At 42.1% G+C, this 22,682-nt stretch overlaps 2 protein-coding genes across 7 annotated transcripts in view; one reads left to right on the top strand and one right to left on the bottom strand.

The window, feature by feature from the left end:
• The window catches only part of fam114a2 (family with sequence similarity 114 member A2), a 28,520-nt gene extending 19,834 nt beyond the window's left edge, over positions 1-8,686 (bottom strand). Inside the window, exons 1-3 of one of the 2 annotated variants that reach the window (XM_033029362.1) lie at positions 8,583-8,686; positions 1,319-1,639; positions 1,050-1,149 (exon numbers count right to left, since the gene is read on the bottom strand). In XM_033029362.1, the coding sequence (XP_032885253.1) occupies positions 1,050-1,149; positions 1,319-1,627 (409 nt within the window). In that variant the 5' untranslated portion in view covers positions 1,628-1,639; positions 8,583-8,686. The remainder of the gene's footprint in view (positions 1-1,049; positions 1,150-1,318; positions 1,640-8,582) is intronic. The other variant, XM_033029363.1, reaches the window with a different exon arrangement.
• A 179-nt stretch (positions 8,687-8,865) lies between these two features.
• On the top strand, positions 8,866-21,085 carry LOC116978303 (microfibrillar-associated protein 3-like). 5 transcript variants are annotated; one of them, XM_033029356.1, is made up of 4 exons: positions 8,867-9,033; positions 14,396-14,477; positions 16,518-16,952; positions 18,599-21,085. In XM_033029356.1, exons 3-4 carry the CDS (start codon positions 16,679-16,681, stop codon positions 19,396-19,398), a joined length of 1,074 nt encoding a protein of 357 aa, XP_032885247.1. In that variant the 5' UTR covers positions 8,867-9,033; positions 14,396-14,477; positions 16,518-16,678; the 3' UTR covers positions 19,399-21,085. The 5 variants fall into 5 exon arrangements, with proteins under 5 accessions (XP_032885249.1, XP_032885247.1, XP_032885250.1 ...); XM_033029359.1 differs by lacking the exon at positions 8,867-9,033 and adding an exon at positions 9,254-9,458 and having other exon boundaries at positions 14,408-14,477; XM_033029355.1 differs by lacking the exon at positions 8,867-9,033 and adding an exon at positions 9,262-9,458.
• Positions 21,086-22,682: the final 1,597 nt, after the last annotated feature.

Raw genomic sequence — 22,682 nt, 5'->3', positions numbered from 1 at the left:
CGTTTGGTCGCGTTAGACACATGCAATCGCATGCTGGTGGGACAGGCCCTTTACTCTTGCTTCTACTCAATAAGTAAGCAAATGCAGTTCCAAAATCTAGACGAAGAAAATGCAATCCAACAAGAAACATTTAAATAGTTTATATTTTAGAAATCCTGGTAGTATCACTGCTTCTGTATTCTTACCTCAGAGAAAAACTGGGAAGCTTCGATATGATGTATTAATAAAGTAGAAATAAATATCAGCCATTGTGACAGATGGTTTGCACTGCAGAAAGGGGAAAGACGTAGTGTTTGGGGATGGGGATCTCGCTCACTTTTATCTCTCTCTCCTTTTCCTTCACCCCTCAGCCAAATTCTGCTACCAGAGTGCTTCCTACGCCTCAGGTTAATGGAAGCAGTACTCACCCAAAATCCCAGAGCTCAGCAAGGGGGAAATCGGTCAGAAAGCCAACACTTGTAAGAGAATGCAAAGATATGGTAAGAACTTGTCCCTACATTAAGAACCAGAGGAGAGAGTTTTAAAGTCAAGAACCAGAGGACGTAAGTTTAAGGTGAAGGGGGGGGGAAGGGAGAAGAAGATTTAACAGGAACCCGAGGGGTAGCTTTTTCACACAAAGGGTGGTGGGTGTATGGAACGAGCTGCTGGAGTAGGTACTTGAGGCACATTTAGGAACGTTTAGATAGGAAAAAATAAGATAGGTTTAGAGAGAGATTTGGTCCAAACGCAGCCCGGTGGGACTAGTATAGATGTGAAATGTTGGTCAGTGGGGACTAGTATAGATGTGAAATGTTGGTCAGTGTGCGCAGGTTGTCAAAGGGCCTGTCCCCACGTTGTATGACTATTGGGGAAAAGGTCAATTGAACAGAAGCTATGCCTGACATCCAGGCACCATTTTACGTCACTATGCTCCCAGCTGATGCCATCTCTCATGGTCTTGGAGAACTTGCAGACGTACATAGACGAGTAAATTTGAAAAAATTCTAGAAAAATCAACATTCACAAGATTTTGCAGGAATTATATTTCTAAACGACAGCAATAAACTCACCAACAGATGCAACTGTGGCTGTTGCTGTAGTAAGCAGTGACTTCCCCCAATTGCCCCAGTAGCCCCAACTTCCTGCCTCCTGATCAGAGACAACCTTTGGCTGCAAAACAGGTCATGATCAGTATGGTTACATGCCAACCACATTTCTCACTTGCACAATCATCTTTTGGACAAGAACATAAATTCCTGCCAATGCGATCAAGGGCAACACAGAAACACTTAATCAAGGTTAAATAATCACTTGTACAAGAACATCTAATATTGCCTACCTTGTCATCAAGCTCCGAGGGTTGCTGTTCAGTTATCCCAGGAGTGGATCCTTTTGATTCTGGTCTCTTTCTTGTCATACTGATGGAATTCTTGCCTTTACTTTCATTAATTTGAAGTTTCCTTTCTGCAGACTCGTGGTCCTCAGTTTGGGAATTGTCTGTAGTGTTTGTCTCATGTTCAGACTTGGAGTGCTGCAATGATACATCATTTTTATTGCTTTCCCCTCCGTTGGCTGCAACACTTAAACTTTCTTCTGAAATTAAAGATTCTTTATCCTCGGGTACCTCCGTAGTTTCAGTTTCCTCCATCTTTGATATATCTGCGAGTGAACACCAAAATTAGTTTGTGATAACATAAAGGGATAAGCCATATAATCGCAAACCTGCTCCATCATTCAGTAAGATCAATCCTCAATGTCTTAAATGATACTGTGCTGGCCTATCCAAATATCCCTTACCGTCTTTAGTGCCCCAGGTCCTATCAATCTCAGTTTGTAATGTACCCACTGATTGTGCAGAATGGAGACACGCTATCTCTGGAATGGAGAAGTCTGAAAGGTTCACAAATCCTGTGAAGAGATTTCACACAACTCAGTTCCTTATGGCATTTTCCAACTTGAAACAAGCCCACAGGCAAGACTGTACATCAGGAGAAGCATCTGTCCAGGACTGAGAAATATTTATGCTTCTATAAAGTCACCTCATTTTTCCAAATTCCAGCAAACACATGCCCATTTCACTCACTCTCTCAAACAACCGACCTCATCCCAGGAACCAACTGGGGAAACTAGCATTGCCTCTCCTCCAAATTCATTTTGGATGTTTTGGATCAAGACCTTTCTTCAGACTGACCAAAACTGTACATGGTTATGAGGAGTTATAGTTATGAGACACTTCGGACTAGGTCATTTTTTATTTATATGGAAATAAAGGGAGAAATTGCTATGAATTTGAAATGAAATTAGTATATTTTATAGTTCAGGAGCTATTCCTGGTAATCTGCTCAAAACACAACACTCAAACTGGACAGAGTGGATGTGGAGAGGATGTTTCCACTAGTGGGAGAGTCTAGGATCAGTGGGCACAGCCTCAAAGGCCTGTCCCACTTGGCCGTCATTTGCGCGTGATTTAAGCGACATCATTTACACGTCATGACGCACGACGCGCATGTCGTGACATGCACGTGATGCGCGCATGGTGCATGATGACATAGGCAGTGACGCGCGGCTGCGAGCGGCGTCGCAGGATTTTGTGATGTACAAAATCTTCGCGCCCCATCTGTGTGACGCGCAAATGACAGCCAAGTGGGACAGGCCCTTAACAATAAAAGAATGTATCTTTGGAAAGGAGATGAGGAGGAATTTCTTTCGTCAGAGGGCGGTGAATCTGTGGAATTCATTGCAGACAGTTGTGAAGGCCAAGTTATTCGGTATTTTTAAGACAGATTCCTGATTAATAAGGGTGTCAAGGATTACGGAGCGAAGACAGGAGAATGGGGTTCAGGGGGAAAGATAGATCAGCCATGATTGAATGGTGGAGTAGACTCGATGTGCTGAATAGCCTACTTCTGCTCCTATGACTTGCGAACTTAGGAATAACCCACTAAAATACCGTGGCACATATTTTGATGAGCTTCCCACATCACTGCAGACATTTTCCCGCTTGATTGTTCGCAACTTTGTGACTTCCATACAATGTCTCAACATTGTTATACCTGTTTGCTGCCATTTTGTCTCGACCATAACCAATGCTGCACTCCTACGTGGGAACAGCAGCGTGGGTATTTTGTTTTGCATTTACACAGTGAACTTGCCACAAAAACTAAATCACACCATCAATGTTTATTTCTTCATTTCAATGGAGGGGAATGGCTGCATGGGATTGTTAAATCGGAATCAATTTAGATTCTGCTGCAAATTATTCCAGCAACTTTTAAGTATTTCGTGGTTAGTCTTATTAAGTTCAAAATTAATTATTTTTAAATGGTCTTTTATATAAATCATGGAGTCACATAAAAGAGATGACACAAAGGTACACAATAATGCTGGAGAAACTCAGCGGGTGCAGCAGCATCTATGGAGCGAAGGAAATAGGCAACGTTTCGGGCCGAAACCCTTCTTCAGTCTGAATTTTTGTGTACCTTCGATTATCCAGCATCTGCAGTTCCTTCTTAAACAAAGAGATGACACATGTAGGCCTTTAGCCGAGCGAAAGAGATAATCTAATTCCACCTTCCAGTACTCAAGCTACAGCCTTGCAGGCCATGACCCTTAATGTACTTATATATACTATCTGAAGAAGGGTTCTGATCCAAAACGTTAGCCATCCTTTTTCTCTGATACTGCCTGACCTGCTGAGTTACTCCAGCACTTTGTGTCATAAGATCGTAAGTGATGTCTATATCCAAGTGTTGTTTAATTGTGATGAAGTTTCTGCCTCCGCCAATCTTTCAAGCACTGAATTCAAGACCTCACTGTGCTCCAAATAATAAAAACTCATTCCCTACTCCCCATCTGTCAACTTTAAATCTGTACCACTACCCTTTGGCCATTCCAAGGTAAATAGATCCTTGCTTTTATACTCTATTCAAAGCCTTTAAAATGTTATACAACTCATTTAAACCTCCCTCCCCAGGCTACTCTGCGGCAAAGTAAACAAGTCTCTTTATTCTTTGCCAATGCTAACATTTTCCAGTTCTGGTAACAGCCTTGTTCTGTGCACCTTCTCCATAGCAGTCATATCTGGTGTGGGAACAGTGAGCAGATGCCATGCAGAACCAAACCTGCAACCCAATTAATGTTGCAAACAATTCCAGTATAACCTTTCTGCTCTTATATTCGATGCTTTGCCAAATAAAGGAAAGCATTCTGTCATTTTTCTTCAAACCTCTTCATGAACCCGCTCTTTAAAGATCTGCTGACATATACTGTAAGGTTTAGTTGACTGTCAGGTGTACCGAGGTACAGTGAAAGGCCTTTTATTGCTTGCCAACCAGTCAGTGGAAAGACCGTACATGGTTACAAATCGTCATCCAGTGTACAAATACATAAGGGAATGACGCTTAGTGCAAGATAAAGGTCGTCAGAGGCTCTCCATTGAGGTAGATAGTAGTTCAGGACCACTCTCTAGTTGTTAATAGGACAGTTCAGTTGCCTAATAACAGCTGGGAAGAAAAAGTCCTGAATCTGGAGATGTGCATTTTCACACTACTGTACCTCTTGCCCGATGACTGGGGTGAGACTCGTCCTTGATTATGCTGGTGGCCTTGCCGAGGCAGTTTGATGTATAAATGGAATTAATGGAAGGGAGATTTGTTTGTGTGACGGTCTGGGATGCATCCACAAATCGCTGCAATTTCTTGCGGTCTTGGATGGAGCCGTTCACAAAACATGCTGTGATGCATCCCGATAAAATATTTTCAACGGTCCTCCCCTTTCCTTCACACAACCCAATATCCTCCCATTTACTGGATATTTCCTTGCCTTGCTACATCTCTCTAAATCTATTGCATCATTTCTTTTGGCATGAATTTGATATTTTTCTTTCCAAATGTGTCTTTCTACAGTTGGAAATGAGAACCACAAGATCATTTTTTTCCCTATCATTTTCTTTTTCTATAGTCAAGTCCAAATCATTAATATATAATCACAAAATGTAAGGGACCAAATGCTGGAACCATGGAACCCCTATACAAGCTCACAAAAGCAGCTGTTACACTTTTGACCTGTCTACCACTTAGGTCTGTCAGAAAACCCTTTGTAAACCCTTAAGCTATATCCAATGCATTAGTTCCACAATTCTCTAAATATAAATTTTCATAAAACACCATGTTAACTATCACCAATTCTGAATGGATTTTTAAACGGTTTCTTAGAATGGGGGCCAAGAATTAAAAATATATAGCATTGAAACAGGCCATATGGCCCACCGAGCCCATGCTGACCACCCGTTTACACTAGTTCTATGTTTTCCCACTTTCTCATCCCTTCACCCAAGGGGAAATTTACAGAGGCCAATTAATATATAATCTGCATGTCTTTGGGACACAAGAGGAACGTGCAAACTCCACACAGCCAGCACTCAAGGTTGGGATCAAACTTGGGTCTCTAACACTGTGAGGCAGCAGATCTACCAGCTGCACCTCTGTGCCACCAACTTTATCCACCACAGTTAAATTTACTAGCCTCTTGTTAGGAAAAAAAAGAGGAGAACACAGTAAATGTTTATGACAAGGTGGAAACCAAGACAGACTGGTCAGGCAGCATCTGAGGAGGGAGATAAAGAGAGCAGGCTGGCTGGTTGTGTTACCAAACCAGAAAAGCTGGTTATCTGAGATTGTTGAATTTAATGAGGAATCACAAGGTTTGTAACATTCCCAATTGCTAGGTAAACCCTGCTTGGTGTTGCCATGAAAAAGAACAATGGCATCAATGCTAAAAGAGATCAATATTAAGATGTGTCACAGGCAGTGGGAACCTGGCGTAAATCCTTCCTCTCCGATGGTGCTCTCGCAACAATGAATCACCCACAGCCGAGAAGTGAGGCTGCTTTTGATGATTATTGGGTGGAGTGGGGCCAGAAAGATAGTTGCTATCGCTGGGATGAGAGGTTCAGGGTAACTAACCCTGGTCAATGGAGTGTGGACCATCACAGGGGATGGTGGCATTTGTTCCATGTTAGATACACTGCCCAGATCCTACAGTCTCTTTCATCATCCATACTGCATGTGATCGAAGTTGCCATCATCGCCTCTCTATGTTTGACTGCACAAGATCTCCTCGGCCCAGAGATTTCTCTTTGGCAATCTTATCGGAGAAACCACAGCAGCATAATCAAGGAGAAGTCACATCCTGGCCACTCCTTCTCCCATTGGGCAAAAAGTATAGAGGTGTGAAAACGCACACCTCCAGGTTTAGGGACAGTTTCTTCCCAGCTGTTCTCAGGCGACTGAACCATCCTACCATAACTAGAGAGCAGTCCTAAACTACAATCTACCTCATTGGAGACCATTAGACTATCTTTGTTCAGAATTTACTGGCTTTACCTTGCACTAAACGTTATTCCCTTTATCATGTGTGAATGGCTCGATTGTATCATGTATTGTCTTTCCACTGACTGGCTAGCACGCAACAAAAGCTTTTCACTGTGCCTTGGTACACGCAACAATAAACTAAACACTGCTGAGTTTATCATGGACAAATGGAGCAGGTGCACACATTCAGACAGCAGAAGGACTATACATGATTACAATCGAGCCATCCACCGTGCAAGATAAAGTTCCCCCATATTGAGTGGTCACTCTGCTCACCCTAGCCTGCCCATCTGCAACCCTCACAAGCAGCCTCTTCATACCGAGCTGTGGGTAATTTTAGAGAACACCAATGGAGGGTGGTGGTTTTGCAGAATACATACCCCATATTGTCGTCTTTTTTTAATTTTTTTTTAATTTTAAGTACAGACTGAAGGACAATAACATTATAGCAAATCAACCCTTTACAGGCTAGTACTAATTGGGGCACCACTGTTACAGAACTTGAAACAGTACTTGAGGAAATGATTCCGGGCAGCACACATTTTTTAGCTTGTCACATGCACCGACGTACAGTGAAAAGCTTGTTGTTGCATATTATCTAGTCAGTGGAAAAACTAAACACGATTACAATCAAGCCATCCAGTGTGCAGATACAGGGAATAATGTATATTGGAAATTATAGTCCAGGAATGTCCGATTAAAGATAGTCCAAGGGTCTCCAATGTGGCAGATGGTAGGTCAGGACTGCTCTCTAGTTAATAGGATGGTTCAGTTGCCTGATGACATCTGGGTAGAAACTTTCCCTGTATCTGGAGGTGGGATAACCCATCAACAAAATCCAGTCTGAAGAAGGGTTTCGGCCCGAAACGTCGCCTATTTCCTTCGCTCCATAGATGCTGCTGCACCCGCTGTGTTTCCCCAGCAATTTTGTGTACCAACAAAATCCAGCAGTTTGTTCTATCTTCTACTTTACAACATTTCATTTTTCAACAAAATTACTTAATCTGTGCATAACTGTGTTGGCAAAATGCACATTTCTTGATGGTTTGCAAGATGTATTAAAATTCAAGATTATACTATTCTTAATTTTTTGTTAATTCCTTGACTGTCCAGAATGTGTTAAACCTCGCTGCAGAAGGTACTAAATTACAATCGAGCCATCCACAGTGCAAGGCAACGTTCCCACATCTTGAGTGATGAGTGATGCAATTCCTTCCTTCGCTCCTGTCCCGCTGAGTTACTCCAACATTTTGTGTCTATCCTAGACACTAAACTAATATGCGTATTAAGCTTGCATTGTTTGTTAAAGCAAAGGAGACTGCAGATGCTAGAATCTGAAACGCAGCGGGTCTGTGGAGGTAAAAGGGCAAGCTTTGGCCTTCACAGATGCTGCCGGACCCTCGGAGATGAGTTGCATTCTCGGTTCTTGTTGTTGAAGGGTTTATTATTCTGACTGCCTCACCTTACTCCCAGGTGCTGTGACCCTCAGTCCCTAACATCTGGCTTTAGAAACATAGAAACATAGAAATTAGGTGCAGGAGTAGGCCATTCGGCCCTTCGAGCCTGCACCGCCATTCAATATGATCATGGCTGATCATCCAACTCAGTATCCTGTACCCGCCTTCTCTCCATACCCTCTGATCCCCTTAGCCACAAGGGCCACATCTAACTCCCTCTTAAATATAGCCAATGAACTGGCCTCGACTACCCTCTGTGGCAGAGAGTTCCAGAGATTCACCACTCTCTGTGTGAAAAAAGTTCTTCTCATCTCGGTTTTAAAGGATTTCCCCCTTATCCTTAAGCTGTGACCCCTTGTCTTGGACTTCCCCAACATCGGGAGCAATCCTGACTGACTTTTAGACTGACTTTAAGGCACGGCAGCCACTGCACCAAACTATAATAACAAACTAAAAAAGATAGCAGGAGTAACTCAACGAGGCAGCCAGCATCTCTGGATACAAGGAATAGGTGAGGTCTTAGAAGGCGAGAACCTGCTTCAGACTATTGGTTGTGAAGTGAGCGAGACCTCCTGGGACGGTGGAAGGTGCAGCAGAAATAGAGGTTTACGGTACCCGTCAGTCTAACGCGACACTGACTTAACTTTCACCGGTCCCCTCGCCTCCATCCCACTCAGCACTTCATGGGTCGCGGTCACATCCCACCCAGCACTTCATGGGTCGCGGTCACATCCCACCCAGCACTTCATGGGTCGCGGTCACATCCCACAACTCACCCCCAACGCGTCCCTTCAATCCTCACCGCCACGTCGCTGAACTTCCACCGGGGCTGTGATAAGCGGCCTGACGGCCACTGCGCATGCTCCAAGGGAGGCTCAGGGACAGGGGCCACTGCGCATGCTCCAAGGGAGACCCAGGCGTTTGTTACTGCGCATGCTCCAATGGAGGCCTCCGGTATTCACTGCGCATGCTCTAAAGGAGATCACCAGGCCAATTGTTACTGCGCATGCTCCAACAGAGGCCTCCGGTATTCACTGCGCATGCTCTAAAGGAGATCACCAGGCCAATTGTTAATGCGCATGCTCCTAGAGAAAGTGATCCCCTCATTTTTTGTGCATCTTTTGTTGCATGCAAGACGTTATGGGGATAGCAATGTTCACCTGTAATTTGACTAGGACATATTGTATGAAGGTATTTAATGTAAGCCAACGTGCATATTTGATAAGGTAGGTGAGTTATAATAATGTAAAATTCAGCGTTTATGCCTGGCCGCAGCGCTCCCCTGCGGTGAGGTGGGGACATGACAGGTCCCTGGTTGCGGCGCCCCCCGCGGCTGGGCGGTGAACAGCGCGTCTCACTGCCCTCTGGTTGCAGCGCCCCCTGCGGCCAGGCGGTGAACAGCGCCCCTCATGCCCTCTGGTTGCACCGCCCCCCGCGGCCAGGCGGTGAACAGCGCCCCTCACTGCCCTCTGGTTGCAGCGCTCCCTGCGGCTGGGCGGTGAACAGTGCCTCTCACTTCCCTCTGGTTGCAGAGCCCCCTGCGGCTGGGCGGTGAACAGCGCCTTTCTGCTCTCTGATGGCGTAGTGGAGGGTGAGTGCGCATGTGCCGTCTGTTGGTCTCGTCGAGGCGAAGAGCAGAATGGAGTTTAAGGTCAGTGAGCGGCCGGATTAAACCGATGGCGAGTTTTATTTCTTGGGCATTTCACAACCCAGCGGCATTGCTACTGATTTCTTTAACTTCAAGTAACCCATGACTGAAGAAGGGTCCCGACACGAAACGTCACCCACTCCCGAGATGCTGCCTGTCCCGCTGAGTTACTCCAGCATTTTGTGTCTTATCTTCGTAACCCTTCGTATTCCCTCTCTCTCCGTCCCTCCTCATCCTAATTCTCCGACTAGTTTCGCTGTCCTCTTGATTCATTTTGCTGTTTGTATACCTCGTTGTCAACTTCCCCATAGACAACTGAACCATTCTACATTTCCTTGACCAGGATCTGCAGTTCCTTCCTACCCATTTTGTCTGCAATGTTGGGCCGTGTGTTACTAGACTTTATTGTGGCAGGATATGGGCGCTGTGGTGTATTTGGAATTAGTATTCGGCTGTTTCCCCTTATTTCAATGAAAGTCATTTCAGAAAACTATTTTACTTCTAAGAGCTTGCAAATGCACTGACATATATCTGACTGATTGTATGTTTCATTCGTAAAAGGAAATAATTAAGAAATTAAGATTATGTTTCAGTTTCCATAGAAAGAAACAAAGACATTTTGGGGAACAGGTTTAGTGTGAATGAGATGAATGGAGGGCGGAGGGTGTATGGAACAAGCTGCCAGAGGAGGTAGTTGAGGCAGGGACTATCCCAACATTTAAGAAACAGTTAGACAAGTACATGGATAGGACAGGTTAGGAGGGATATGGGCCAAACGCAAGAGGGTGGGACAAGTGTAGCTGGGACATGTTGGCCGGTCTGGGCAAGTTGGGTTGAAGGGCCGGTAACCACACTATATATCACTCTATGACTATTAAAACACGTCAATAGAACATAGAACAGTACAGCTCAGGAACAGGCCCTTCGGCCCGCAATGTCTGTGCTGATGATGCCAAGATAAACTAATCTGCCTGCATGTGATCCATATCCCCCTCAGTCCCTGTATATTTATGTGCCTGTATAAATTCCTTTAAACCCGCTATCCTATCTGCTGCCATCACCACCCTTGGCAGCATGTACCAGGCACCCACCACCTTCAGTATAAAAAACTTGCCCTGCACTTCTCCTTTAAACTTTGCCCTACTCACCCTAAAGAAGGGTCTTGACCCAAAACATCGCCCATTCCTTCTCTACACACTCCAGTATTCTGTATCTTTCTTTACCCTAGAGCCATGCTCTCTAGTTTTTGACATTTCCATTCTGGGAAAAAGATCCTGACGGTTTACCATATCGATGCCTCTCATAATTTTATATACTTTTATCAGGTCGCCCGTTAATCTCCAGTGTTCCATGAAAAAAAAGTTGTCCCTTTGCCCCTCAGAACGTTCCTATCAAAACTTTCTCTTGGGGAAATTAGTGAAACTGAAAGCTGATAAATCCTTATGACCAGATAATTTGCAAGTCATTTTTGAAAGAGTGGATATGCTGGTTGTTTTTGACCACATTTCAATAAATTCTAGAATGGTTTCCACAGACTAGAAATTAACTAATTTTATTTATGAAAGATATGAGAAAATAGGAAACTACACCTCAATTAAATGGATACCAAATGTCAATGCAAATGCAGGAAATGCCAAAAGAAGTCATTTAAAATGTACTAGACCAAGTGGGGGGGAGAGAGAGAGGTGGGGGGAGAGGGGTGGGAGAGGAGGGGAGAGAGAGGGGGAAGGGGGGAGAGAGGGGAGAGAGAGAGGGGGGAGGCCCGGGTCGAGCCGATGGGGAGAGAGGGGGAGTTCCGGGCCGAAGGGGAGAGAGTGAGGGGGGAGAGGGAGGGGTGAGGGGGGGAAGAGAAGTGGGGGAAAGGGGGAGGGGAGATAGGGGGGGACGGGAGGGGGAGAGAGGAGGGGGGGTGGTGCGGAGAGGTGGGGGGGGGAGAGGTGGGAGGACCGTGGGAGGGAGAGGTTTTTCCCTGGTCGTTGTATCTTCGGTTTTGTTTGTTGTTTTGTTTGGCGTTGTGTGCGTCATCAGCCAAAGCCGCTCGCTTTTTATTTTCAAAGACATTTAAGATTCTTGAACATAGAAACATAGAAAATAGGTGCAAGAGTAGGCCATTCGGCCCTTCGAGCCTGCACCACCATTCAATATGATCATGGCTGATCATCCAACTCAGTATCCCGTACCTGACTTCTCTCCATAACCCCTGATCCCTTTAGCCACAAGGGCCACATCTAACTCCCTCTTAAATATAGCCAATGAACTGACCTCAACTACCTTCTGTGGCAGAGAATTCCAGAGATTCACCACTCTCTGTGTGAAAAATGTCTTTCTCATCTCGGTCCTAAAAGATTTCCCCCTTATCCTTAAACTGTGACCCCTTGTTCTGGACTTCCCCAACATCGGGAACAATCTTCCTGCATCTAGCCTGTCCAACCCCTTAAGAATTTTGTAAGTTCCTATAAGATCCCCCCTCAATCTTCTAAATTCTAGTGATATTTTTATTAATAACTGAACTCAAGTACAATAGGTGGAACAAAGGGAAAGATACAGCGTGCAGAATAAAGTTCCCAGCAGTGCAGGTGCTCCCCGAAATTTACGATGCTTCGACTTGCGATATTTCGACTTTATGATCGGCAAACGCTCGGAAACGGCAGCGAGCCGCACGTCACTTCCGGTCATGTGATCGTAATGTATTAAATGCGTTTTCGACTTGCGATATTTTTGGTTTACGATGGGTTTATCGGAACGTAACCCCAGCATAGGTCGAAGAGCGGATGTATAGCGCAACAGTTCCATTTGAAAAGAGATTTAAAAGAGTAGGGTAGACACAATAGGCTGGTGTAACTCAGCGGAACAGGCAGCATCTCTGGATAGAAGGAATGGGTGACGTTTCGGTTCAAGACCCTTCTTCAGAGTAGGTCCTTCTTTAGGACCAGTATGTAAAGAGTCGTCTTGCACCAGCTAGAATCCTGAAGACATACATGTTGGTAGCTTAATTAGCCACCGTAAATTGTGCGTAGTTGAGTAGTAGAATCTGGATAGAGTTGATGGGAATGTGGGGAGAATAAAATGAAACCAATTCATGTAAATGGGTAGATCTGATGGGCTGAGGACCTATGCCTTATGATAACCATATAACCATATAACAATTACAGCACGGAAACAGGCCATCTCGACCCTTCTAGTCCGTGCCGAACACGTATTCTCCCCTAATCCCATATACCTGCGCTCAGACCATAACCCTCCATTCCTTTCCCGTCCATATAACTATCCAATTTATTTTTAAATGATAAAAACGAACCTGCCTCCACCACCTTCACTGGAAGCTCATTCCACACAGCCACCACTCTCTGAGTAAAGAAGTTCCCCCTCATGTTACCCCTAAACTTCTGTCCCTTAATTCTCAAGTCATGTCCCCGTGTTTGAATCTTCCCTACTCTCAGTGGGAAAAGCTTATCCACGTCAACTCTGTCTATCCCTCTCATCATTTTAAAGACCTCTATCAAGTCCCCCCTTAACCTTCTGTGCTCCAAAGAATAAAGCCCTAACTTGTTTTTAAGATGATCTAAGAAGAAGGAGCTAGTGCAAGGGAAAAGAGCTAGTTATTGTCTTCAGGAAGCTTGGTGGAGTACATGTCCCAATCAGCATCAACGATGCAGAAGTAGAAATGGTTGAGAGCTACAAGTTCCTCTGTGTTAATATTACCCATGATCTGTCTTGGACAAAGCACACTGATTCGGATGCCAAGAAGTCACACCAACGCCTCTACTTCCTGAGGAGACAGGAAATTTAGCATAAATAGACAATAGGTGCAGGGGTAGGCCATTCGTCCCTTCGAGCCAGCACCGCCATTCAATGTGATCATGGCTGATCATCCCCAATCAGTACCCCGTTCCTGCCTTCTCCCCATATCCCCTGACTCCGCTATTTTTAAGAGCCCTATCTAGCTCTCTCTTGAAAGCATCCAGAGGACCTGCCTCCACCGCCCTCTGAGGCAGAGAATTCCACAGACTCACCACTCTCTGTGAGAAAAAGTGTTTGCTCGTCTCCGTTCTAAATGGCTTACTCCTTATTCTTAAACCGTGGCCCCTGGTTCTGGACTCCCCCAACATTGGGAACATGTTTCCTGCCTCTAGCGTGTCCAAGCCCTTAACAATCTTAGCCACAAAGATAGCCACAAAATGCTGGGGTAACTCAGTGGGTCAGGTGGCATCTCTGGAAATAATTGATAGGTGACGTTTCGGGTCGGGACCCTTATTTGGGAAATGTCTTTAGGAAATTTGGCATGTCTCCAGTGACTCTTCCAAACTTCTACAGGAGGACCATAGAAAGTATACTGTCGAGTTGCAAAGAGCTTGGTTTGGGAACAGTTTTATCCAATCTAAAGTAAAGTTATAAAGTATTCTGGTTTTCTCTATCTATTGTACTTGAGTTTGACTTGATTGTATTTATGTATGTATACCCGATCTGATTAGATAGTATACAAAACTAAGCTTTTCACTGTACCATGGTTCACATGACAATACTAAACCTATAGAATGGCAGAACAGGTTCGAAGGGCCTAATGGTGCATATCCTCTCTCTCTTTCTTTTGTTGTTGTTTTTAAGATCAACGGTTGCATCAAACAATTACATATGCTTTTTGATAATGCTTTCCAGATGGAAACCTTTCCTGTTTGACATGATGATCTTGTGGAAGCAAAATTATTAATTTATGAGTTTAAATTTCCATGTAACTTGACCACAAAATATAGTGTGGCGTTTTATTATGAAGGGAGCACACTTCTTTCTATCAGCTTCTTTCAGATCTGACATTAAGCCAGTTGGGTGTAAATGATTTGTTGACACAATTTCAAATATCATTAAGAGAATTAACTGCAATGTATTGGCAAATATTTATCTCACAAACTCAAATATATTATTGTGTCATTATCACTTATTAGTCTTCCTAACAGCTTGCTGTGTGAAAATTGACTCCAAGAAAACTGAGAAAAACTGCCAGGTCATAAAAGGTGCGGTGTAAATGTAAGTGTTTGAAATTTATAATTGAAATTACAATAGCTTGCCCAGTCTCCCAGTAGTTCCCTCAATTTTGTTGAGATCTCACAATTCGAATAAAAGGATATTTTCTGCTATATCTGCTAATGGTTAGTCTTTGTAATGGCTGATATTCCTATAACTAGATCTTTGGAATTGATTTTCCAAGCATCAGTTAAAAGTAATGGGAGTCTATTTGGGAATTGTGATTTGAGCTATATTGTTAGGTTTTAATGGACAGTATGCTTGTGTATCTTTCAGTAACCGCTTATATCGAGGCATCCATTTGTTGCTTTTGTTTATTTTAAATATAAAAACCATAGAAGTTAAAAACATGGATTAATCAATGATAAATCAAATACCGTTTCTATTTACACAACTTGATAAGTAAAATACATATTGCAACAAGAGAGAAATTAAAAATAAATTCATTTATATAACACCTTTCGCTAATACTTTCTCCATCGAACTTTATACCATATACATTTTTCTGAAGCTTAGTCACTAATGTAATATAGAAAACAATAATGAGATGGCCAGGTAATCTGTTTTGGTCGTGTTGGTTGAGGGATAAATCTTGGCCAAGCAATGGGAAGAATTACCTTGATGCTCTTCAAAACAATGCATTGAAACCTTTTGTTTTATCAGAGTGGGCAGAAGGGACCTTGATTCAGTGCTTAAGGCGAGATAGCAAAAAGTGGTGAGCACTGCTCAATCCATCACAGGTACTGAACTCCCACCATCGAAGGGATCTGCAGAAGTCGCTGCCTCGAAATGGCAGCCAGTGACCCACACCACCTTGGCCACATTCTCATTTCATGCTTGCCATCGGGAAGAAGGTATGGGAGGCTGTAAACTGTAACTTCTGGGTTCAGGAGCAGCTTCTTCCCAACATTCATCAGGCTATTAAACACTCCAACCTCAAATAAGCTCTGAACTACATAGACATGGGGGGCATTGTTTTTGTCTTTGCACTATAATTTTGTTAATATATACTGAACTTTTTATTTGTTCATTATGGTGTTTACCGAGTACTATATTTACGTATCTATTGTGCTGCTGAAAGTAGGAATTTTATTGTTCCATTTCGGGACATATGACAATAAAATACTATTGACTCGACACTCTTGACCCTTGAAATGTACACTTGGAATATGTGTAATGTTTCCATGAGTAACTAGTTTATTATTTTAGGGGCATTGGGAGAAGATAGCACTAATCTGCTAATTTTAACATGATGATAAAGCTTTGCAACATCTAAAGTGCTGTGTAAACATGGCCATGATTTTATTTGTCTTGCAAAAACAAAATTCACAGTTCCTTAAGAAATTATATAGATTATCAGTTTCCTATGAATGATAATCTGTGTTAATTACTAGAACTTACACTGTCCATATTAGCGATATGTTTATTTCCTTTGCACAATTGTACTTATATTTTTGATTTGGTCCAGTCATTTTAGCGCTGCTTCTTAAAACCATTGTAATATTGTGTTCTAATTTTATGAAATGCTGTTCTAATTTTTTTTTTTAATTGAAATCTCTCAAAATTATATACTGGCAAATGTTATTAATTGTGAGATAATCATTTCAGCCATGAACCTGTCCGTAACTCAGATTCATGGATTAAATGATGAGAGTAGCCAACTGTTTAATGGCGAGTGAGTTATCACTTTGTCATAATTTCTAAAGAAGTGCAATATTAATACTCCAATAGTATTTTATGATTTGTTAATGGAAACATTTGTGGCACTATTGATACTTGGCTCTTTGTAAGTTCATAAGTTATAGGAGAAGACTTAGGCCATTCGGCCCATCAAGTCTACTCCGCCATTCAATTATGGCTGATCTATCCTCTCTCAAACCCATTCTCCTGCCTTCTCCCCAGAACCCCTGACACCCGTACTAATCAACAATCTGTCAATCTCCGTTTTAAAAATATCCATTGACTTGGCCTCCACAGCCATCTGTGACAATGAATATTCCACAGCGCTTATGTATTTATAAATCTGTGTTTTTGTAATTGCAGGTTTTGAATTGATCTTGGACATACACACACCAATACCTGACAAAACTGTATGTGGTGATTGAAGTAATGGTATATGTGCTTGAGGACTTACATTGTGTTGCAGGGACCTGCAGTTCAACAGCAGCAACTATTGTAAATGTTGAAAATCTTAATCTTCTCCAATGAAGCATCCGGGTTTAACAGTGACTTTGCTATTTCATGGCTGCACGCTTGTTTGTGGATTGTACAACAGTGCAAATGACAGTTCTGTAAATGTGCAAAGGGGTGTGTCACATGCAGGATCTAATTTCTTTTCGAAACTACTAGCACATCGTGACCTCATAGTGAAAGAAGGAACAAGTGTGTTGATTGAATGCAATGTGAACAGTAGCCAGATTTACAACATCCTGTGGTACAACTCAAAGGGGAGTCTCCTCAAGGACAGCAGCATGACAGGTAATGTGAAGTTTAGATCACTCAATTATAATTTTTTGTCTACCCTTTCAGAGCAAATACACTAGAAATAGTTTATCAATTGAAGATGAACACATTGAATTATTTGAAAATTTGATGTTTCAATTTAAAAGCAAAACTTGTAATTTTATCATATAGTGAGTGAGGTGTCAGTTTTAATGAAGGCTATGTTTTCCATGATAAACAACCACTATCAAAGTTGGTATTTGCAAGTCATTTACAGTGGTCTGGAATCAACATGTACTATGTGAAATGCTGTCAATTTTCAAAGCAGATTTTGTGGGTGGGGAAGAGCGAGGTGCAAGATAAAACACATTACGTGGAGATTGGCAAAGGTAGATTAAATGAAAAGGACCATGAGCATTGACCACCAATGAGAGTTTTTCAGGAGATGGGGTGAGAAGGTACATAAGCGTAATAATGGGAAACAATGAGAGAGCAGTTTATCTGGTTGGAAAATTCGGTATTCATTCTCGAAGGTTGCAAAGTACCTGGACTGAAAACGAGTGGTTCTTCCAGTTTATGTTCAGGGCCCTCATTCTGGCAGTGAAGTTAAAAGTTAAAAGCATGCCTGCATTCGGAGCTGAAAATGACTTAATATGGATGGGACGCATCTTAAGCAGCTGAGCAGTGGAAATAGTGGAGGTTTTGTCTGCCAATTCAACTAGGATTTGAGAAAGTTGCCAGAGGATTGGTTAATTTCAGATGATAAGCAGCAGTTCCAAAAAAGAGGGCAGTGAAACGCGGCAGCAGCAGACTAATCATGAGGGGCTTGGAGCTGAGCAGCAGGGAACGCAGAGGAAATTTAATAGAATGTTAGACGAGGTCAGATAAGTCAATTATGTGAATAATTTGAGAAGCGGAGGCTTAAGCAAGACGATGGATTATTTGAAATGAATGGCTTTGATAGAATACTAAAGACGACATTTTTGAGGTAAGGTGTCAGTAACCAGGCGAGACAAGTTTAAGTCAATTGGCGAAACAATGAAAGGCAACAATGTGGGAATATAGATTTTCAGGTTGCAAATTGCATGTCAGGTTGCATTGCCCGAAAGGATTGTTAAAGTAGAGTTAGCAAGTGAAAAAAGGAATTCGATAAATATGTAAAGCAGAAAACAATGTAGGCTCAAGGAACTGCAAGAAAAATATTTCAGTTTAGTTTAGATACAGCATGTAAACATGCCCTTCAACCCACCGAGCCCGTGCCGACCAACGATCACCCATACACTAGTTCTATCCCACCCATAAGGTACAATTTACATAAACCTATTAACCTGCAAACCTGCACGTCTTTGGAATGTGGGAGGAAACCCTCCTGGTCATGGGGAGAATGTACAAACTCCGTACAGACAGCACCCATAGTCAGGATCGAATCCAGGTCTCTAACGCTGTAAGGCAGCAACTCTACCTCTGCGCCACTGTGTTGCCCTAAATGTAGGAGTATTTGTTGACGTGAAAAAGAGTGAGCAAGTGAGTGCGTTTAATTAGGTTGCTCTTTCAAGGGGCATATTGGAAAGAATACCTCATTGTTACAACATGATTCCTAAGCACTGTGAAAAAAGATAATGTATAAATGTATGTGTCACGTGCACCTATTGAAGACCAATTTCCTTTTCTTAATTCAACAGATGGAAAATGGCTAATTCTAGACAGTGGAGACCTGAACATCACCAGCGTTACGTTTGCCGATCGAGGCCGTTACACATGCATCGCAATACATCCTCACGGTACTTTAAACTACACAATCACGCTGCGTGTTATCTTCACCACGGGCGATATGGGCATTTATTATATGATAATTTGCCTCATTGCTTTTTCGATCATTATGATATTGAACATTACTCGCCTCTGCATGATGAGCAGTCACCTCAGGAAAACCGAAAAAGCAATCAACGACTTCTTCAAAATGGAAGGAGCGGAAAAATTACAGAAAGCATTTGAAATTGCAAAACGCATTCCCATCATCACATCAGCGAAGACACTCGAGCTGGCTAAAGTGACTCAGTTTAAGACCATGGAGTTTGCCAGATATGTAGAAGAACTTGCTCGGAGCATTCCTCTGCCACCTCTTATTCTGAATTGCAGAACCTTTGTGGAAGAAATCATCGAGGCTGTGAGGATGGATGATGCAGAGCCTGCAACAGATGAAGAAAACAAAGAGGGTCAAGCAGAGGGGTGCAGTGATGAGGTCTATACTATCGATTCTGAAATGAAACGCAGCTGTTCACCTGCGGGGGAATCCGATGACTCATTCATGCACGAGGAATGTCAAGAGATTGCTGTTCAAGTCTCCGTACACTCTCAATCAGAGAAACAGAGCATTGACAATTTATCTCAAGGAAGCAGCCAATTTGAGCAATGTGAGGAATTTTTGCCCAAGACGAAGACAAACAAACCCGATGGTGTTCTGTGTGAAAGTCACATATAAATTGCACAACTTTTCTTTGTTATGGATTCATTTTTAAGAGAAAAACAAAATAGCAGCAAAACATTTTTTTAAATCGTTGGCAATATTCAATTCGTATTTAACGTGTATAGTTTTCAGTATAACGGTCCTCATATACTTGTAGCTTTTGGCCACATGCAGTCATTGAAAAGTCCTCTGTCACATCTATCCACCAAATGGATGGTGTCAGTATAAATGGGTTTTTTTCTCTACATTCATATGCGTCTGTTGTTTGATAATCATACTCTATTTAATGGGCGTTAGGTGACTTTGTTACACTTATAGAAAGAGTAGAGTGGCAAGTTGACAAGATGATGTGCAATCTTGGAAATTCTGGCGTTTCGTTTGTAGTGATCAAAATCTACAACATGCCGGAAGTTTCGAATTGTTAGGGGGAAATGAATTTAAGATAACCTTAAGTTCAAATGCCAGAGCCCACCAAAAATTTCTTAATTGCACACTTGGGAAAAAGTTATATCTATGACTGGTCTATGATCAGTCATGATCACAATGAATGGCGGTGCTGGCTCGAAGGGCCGAATGGCCTCCTCCTGCACCTATTTTCTATGTTTCTATTTTCTATGATTGTTGAAAAGTCGCATGGAATTGTTGTAGTTTTGCTGCTCATAATTCCAAATATTTTGATCCAACAAAAAGGATTGAGCTAATCTCATTATTCCCTTATCATCCAGAAATGCATGTATTAAGATTAAGACTATTTCATTATGCATCAATATTCAAGGATTTTTCGTATTGACTGATAGAATCCATGAATCTAGCTGCATGTTTAAATGCTTAATCATTTCTAATATCTCTTAATCAAGGAAGAATTTTCAAACACTTTTATTGTCTCTTCGATCTACTGATTGTAGCATATTTTTGTAGCAACTATAATCAAAATGTCTTCTAGATATGTTTGCTCAACTATAAGAGTAGTTTTATTACAAGTTTGTATTAGATGCATTAATGGAATGTCATGTAGTGTTCTGGTTCAAAAGTGGTGCTTTAAATCGAACTCTCAGAAACTGCATTATATTGACTCATTTATACCTCAACTGTTCATTAGCTTTTTTTTCAATACGTCATTTTGACTGATTCAATCAGTTGTGCTTCAACTCTTTCTCGAGATGGTGAGAGATCTCCGGGCGTAAATGATGTTTTGTTGGCACGGAATAGAATGAGCAAATGTAGGCAGGCTCACATCTTTTCCCTCTTATTTCACCACAGTTATAATTAGCCATCATTTACAAATGAATATTTGGAAAATTAGCACGGTGGCATTTCTACTTTACCTAATTTCAAAATGTTAAAGCAAATATTTTTTACCTGTGTTGTAGATTGAGATGTAGTTGTGTTGTGATCTGTAATGTGGTTTAGCTTACAAATGAACCATAAGCTATTAGTAAATGGTGCTGTGATTGTTTTACCAGTTATGTTCTGATATTAAAAAACATAAACTGTTTAAATTTACAAAATACAATTGAGATTTGGATTCCTCTGCCATCCTTTCAACAGGTTAATATGATGTTTTTAGCACTTTGTTATATTTATGCAAACAAAACAAATGGTGTTTTCATATGGCATTGCTTCTTTGGTATAACTGTATGGCAAACCAAATTCCTCGTATGTTGCAAAATATACTTGGCTAATAAATTACGATTATGATTATCCTAGTTTATTTTCCATGCAGTAACATCTGGTGAACACCAGGGGGAAACCCCTGGCCATGGGTCTCATCCAGTTCCATTGATTTTTTGATGTTTGTAGTAGCATTTATAAACCAAGAATAAACTTGAAAAGACTTGCACCAACTTTAACTGGCTCCATCAAGGAAGAATTGAGTAAAAGAACCTCAGAAACAATGATGATTTTTCGTGCTGATCCATGTGTTGGTTTTTGAGTTTCTTTATAATGGCAATTAAGCACCCAAAACCTCAGTGGGGTTGACCGGTGAACCAAGGACCTGGTTTCTTACTCAATATCATAGTGTAAAAATCAACAATGTTGCACACAGCTATCCTTATTCTATGCCAGGTGCTCCACTGAATCTTCCAGGAGCCTTGTCAAGGAACGTACACCTACAACTACTTAAGACCATAAAACACAAGGAGCAGAATGAGGCCATTTGTCCCATTGATTCTGCTCCACCATTCGATAATAACTGATCTATTTTTCCCTCTCGATCCCCTACTCCCCACCACCTCTGGCGCCCTTACTCATCAAGAACCTGCCAATCTCCGCTTTAAAAATATCCAATGACTTGGCCTCCATCACCGTCTGTATCAATGAATTCCACTGTTTCACCACCAGTAGACTAACTAAATTCCTCCTCATCTCCATTCTACAATGTAAAATTTGACCATTTGAAATGCACAAAATTTAGCCCATTGTACTTGGTAGGCTCTGTATTGTGCTTCAGAAAAAATCGAATGGAAATAGCCCAGTGTAGCAACAGCACTCATCTCCCATTTTACATGTTTTATTCGGAGACACACATGATGGCCAATTATTTAGTGAGTAGTAGTAGTAAGGAAACAGCACTGTCCATGGGGAATGTGGAAGTATTGAAAGTAATGGAAGATGTTTATTATTTGAAGAACATAATATGTCCCTGCAGGATCTGATGTTTATTCCCCCGATGTGCATGAATGATTAGCTTGACTTTGAATCTAAACTTATCATTTACACCAACAAATAGATTCATAATCTGATAAGGTAAAGAAGTGAATCATTCTGCTCATTGTGTCCTTCATTGTTTTTTTGCAATAATTACATAGTCCTCCTCCTAACCAAACCAACAACATCAGAGTGAAAGCAAAGCATCCACAATACTGAGGGACAGCCTAAAAATAACTCCCAGTTAAGCTATTGCACCCAGTTGGAGCCTCCCTCCAGGGAAGTCAAGATTGCACCCACTGCAAGTATTCGAAGATTAGTACCAAGCATGGATCATGGCTGTCGCTACCTGGAAGCTACTCCACAGATCAGTGGGGTCACATCTCATGGTCAGTGTAGGGGGTGCTTTCTACGGGTGGAAGTTATCAAGGGTACAAAAGGAGGTGCTTCCTTACAGCGCCTGAGACCCAAGTTTAATCCTGACTACAGGTGCTGTCTGTACGGAGTTTGTACGTTCTCCCCTTGACCTGCGTGGGTTTTCTCTGGATGCTCCGAGTTTCCTCCTACACTCCAAAGATGTACAGGTTTATAGGTTAATTGGTTTCTCTAAATTGTTCCTTGTGTGTGTGGGATGATGTTGCTGTACGGGC

Source organism: Amblyraja radiata, chromosome 11 (genome assembly GCF_010909765.2).
Source record: "Amblyraja radiata isolate CabotCenter1 chromosome 11, sAmbRad1.1.pri, whole genome shotgun sequence".
NCBI lineage: Eukaryota > Metazoa > Chordata > Chondrichthyes > Rajiformes > Rajidae > Amblyraja > Amblyraja radiata.
The sequence above is the reverse complement of the archived record's forward strand: the minus strand, read 5'-3'. Positions and strand labels throughout refer to the sequence as shown.

What these genes read in the sequence shown, in the direction of transcription:
- LOC116978303 (XM_033029358.1), top strand. Translation starts at nt 16,679, where the DNA reads ATGAAGCATCCGGGTTTAACAGTGACTTTGCTATTTCATGGCTGCACG. An exon ending in CAAGGACAGCAGCATGACAG is followed by an intron (nt 16,953 to 18,598) that starts GTAATGTGAAGT and finishes TTAATTCAACAG; the next exon opens with ATGGAAAATGGCTAATTCTA.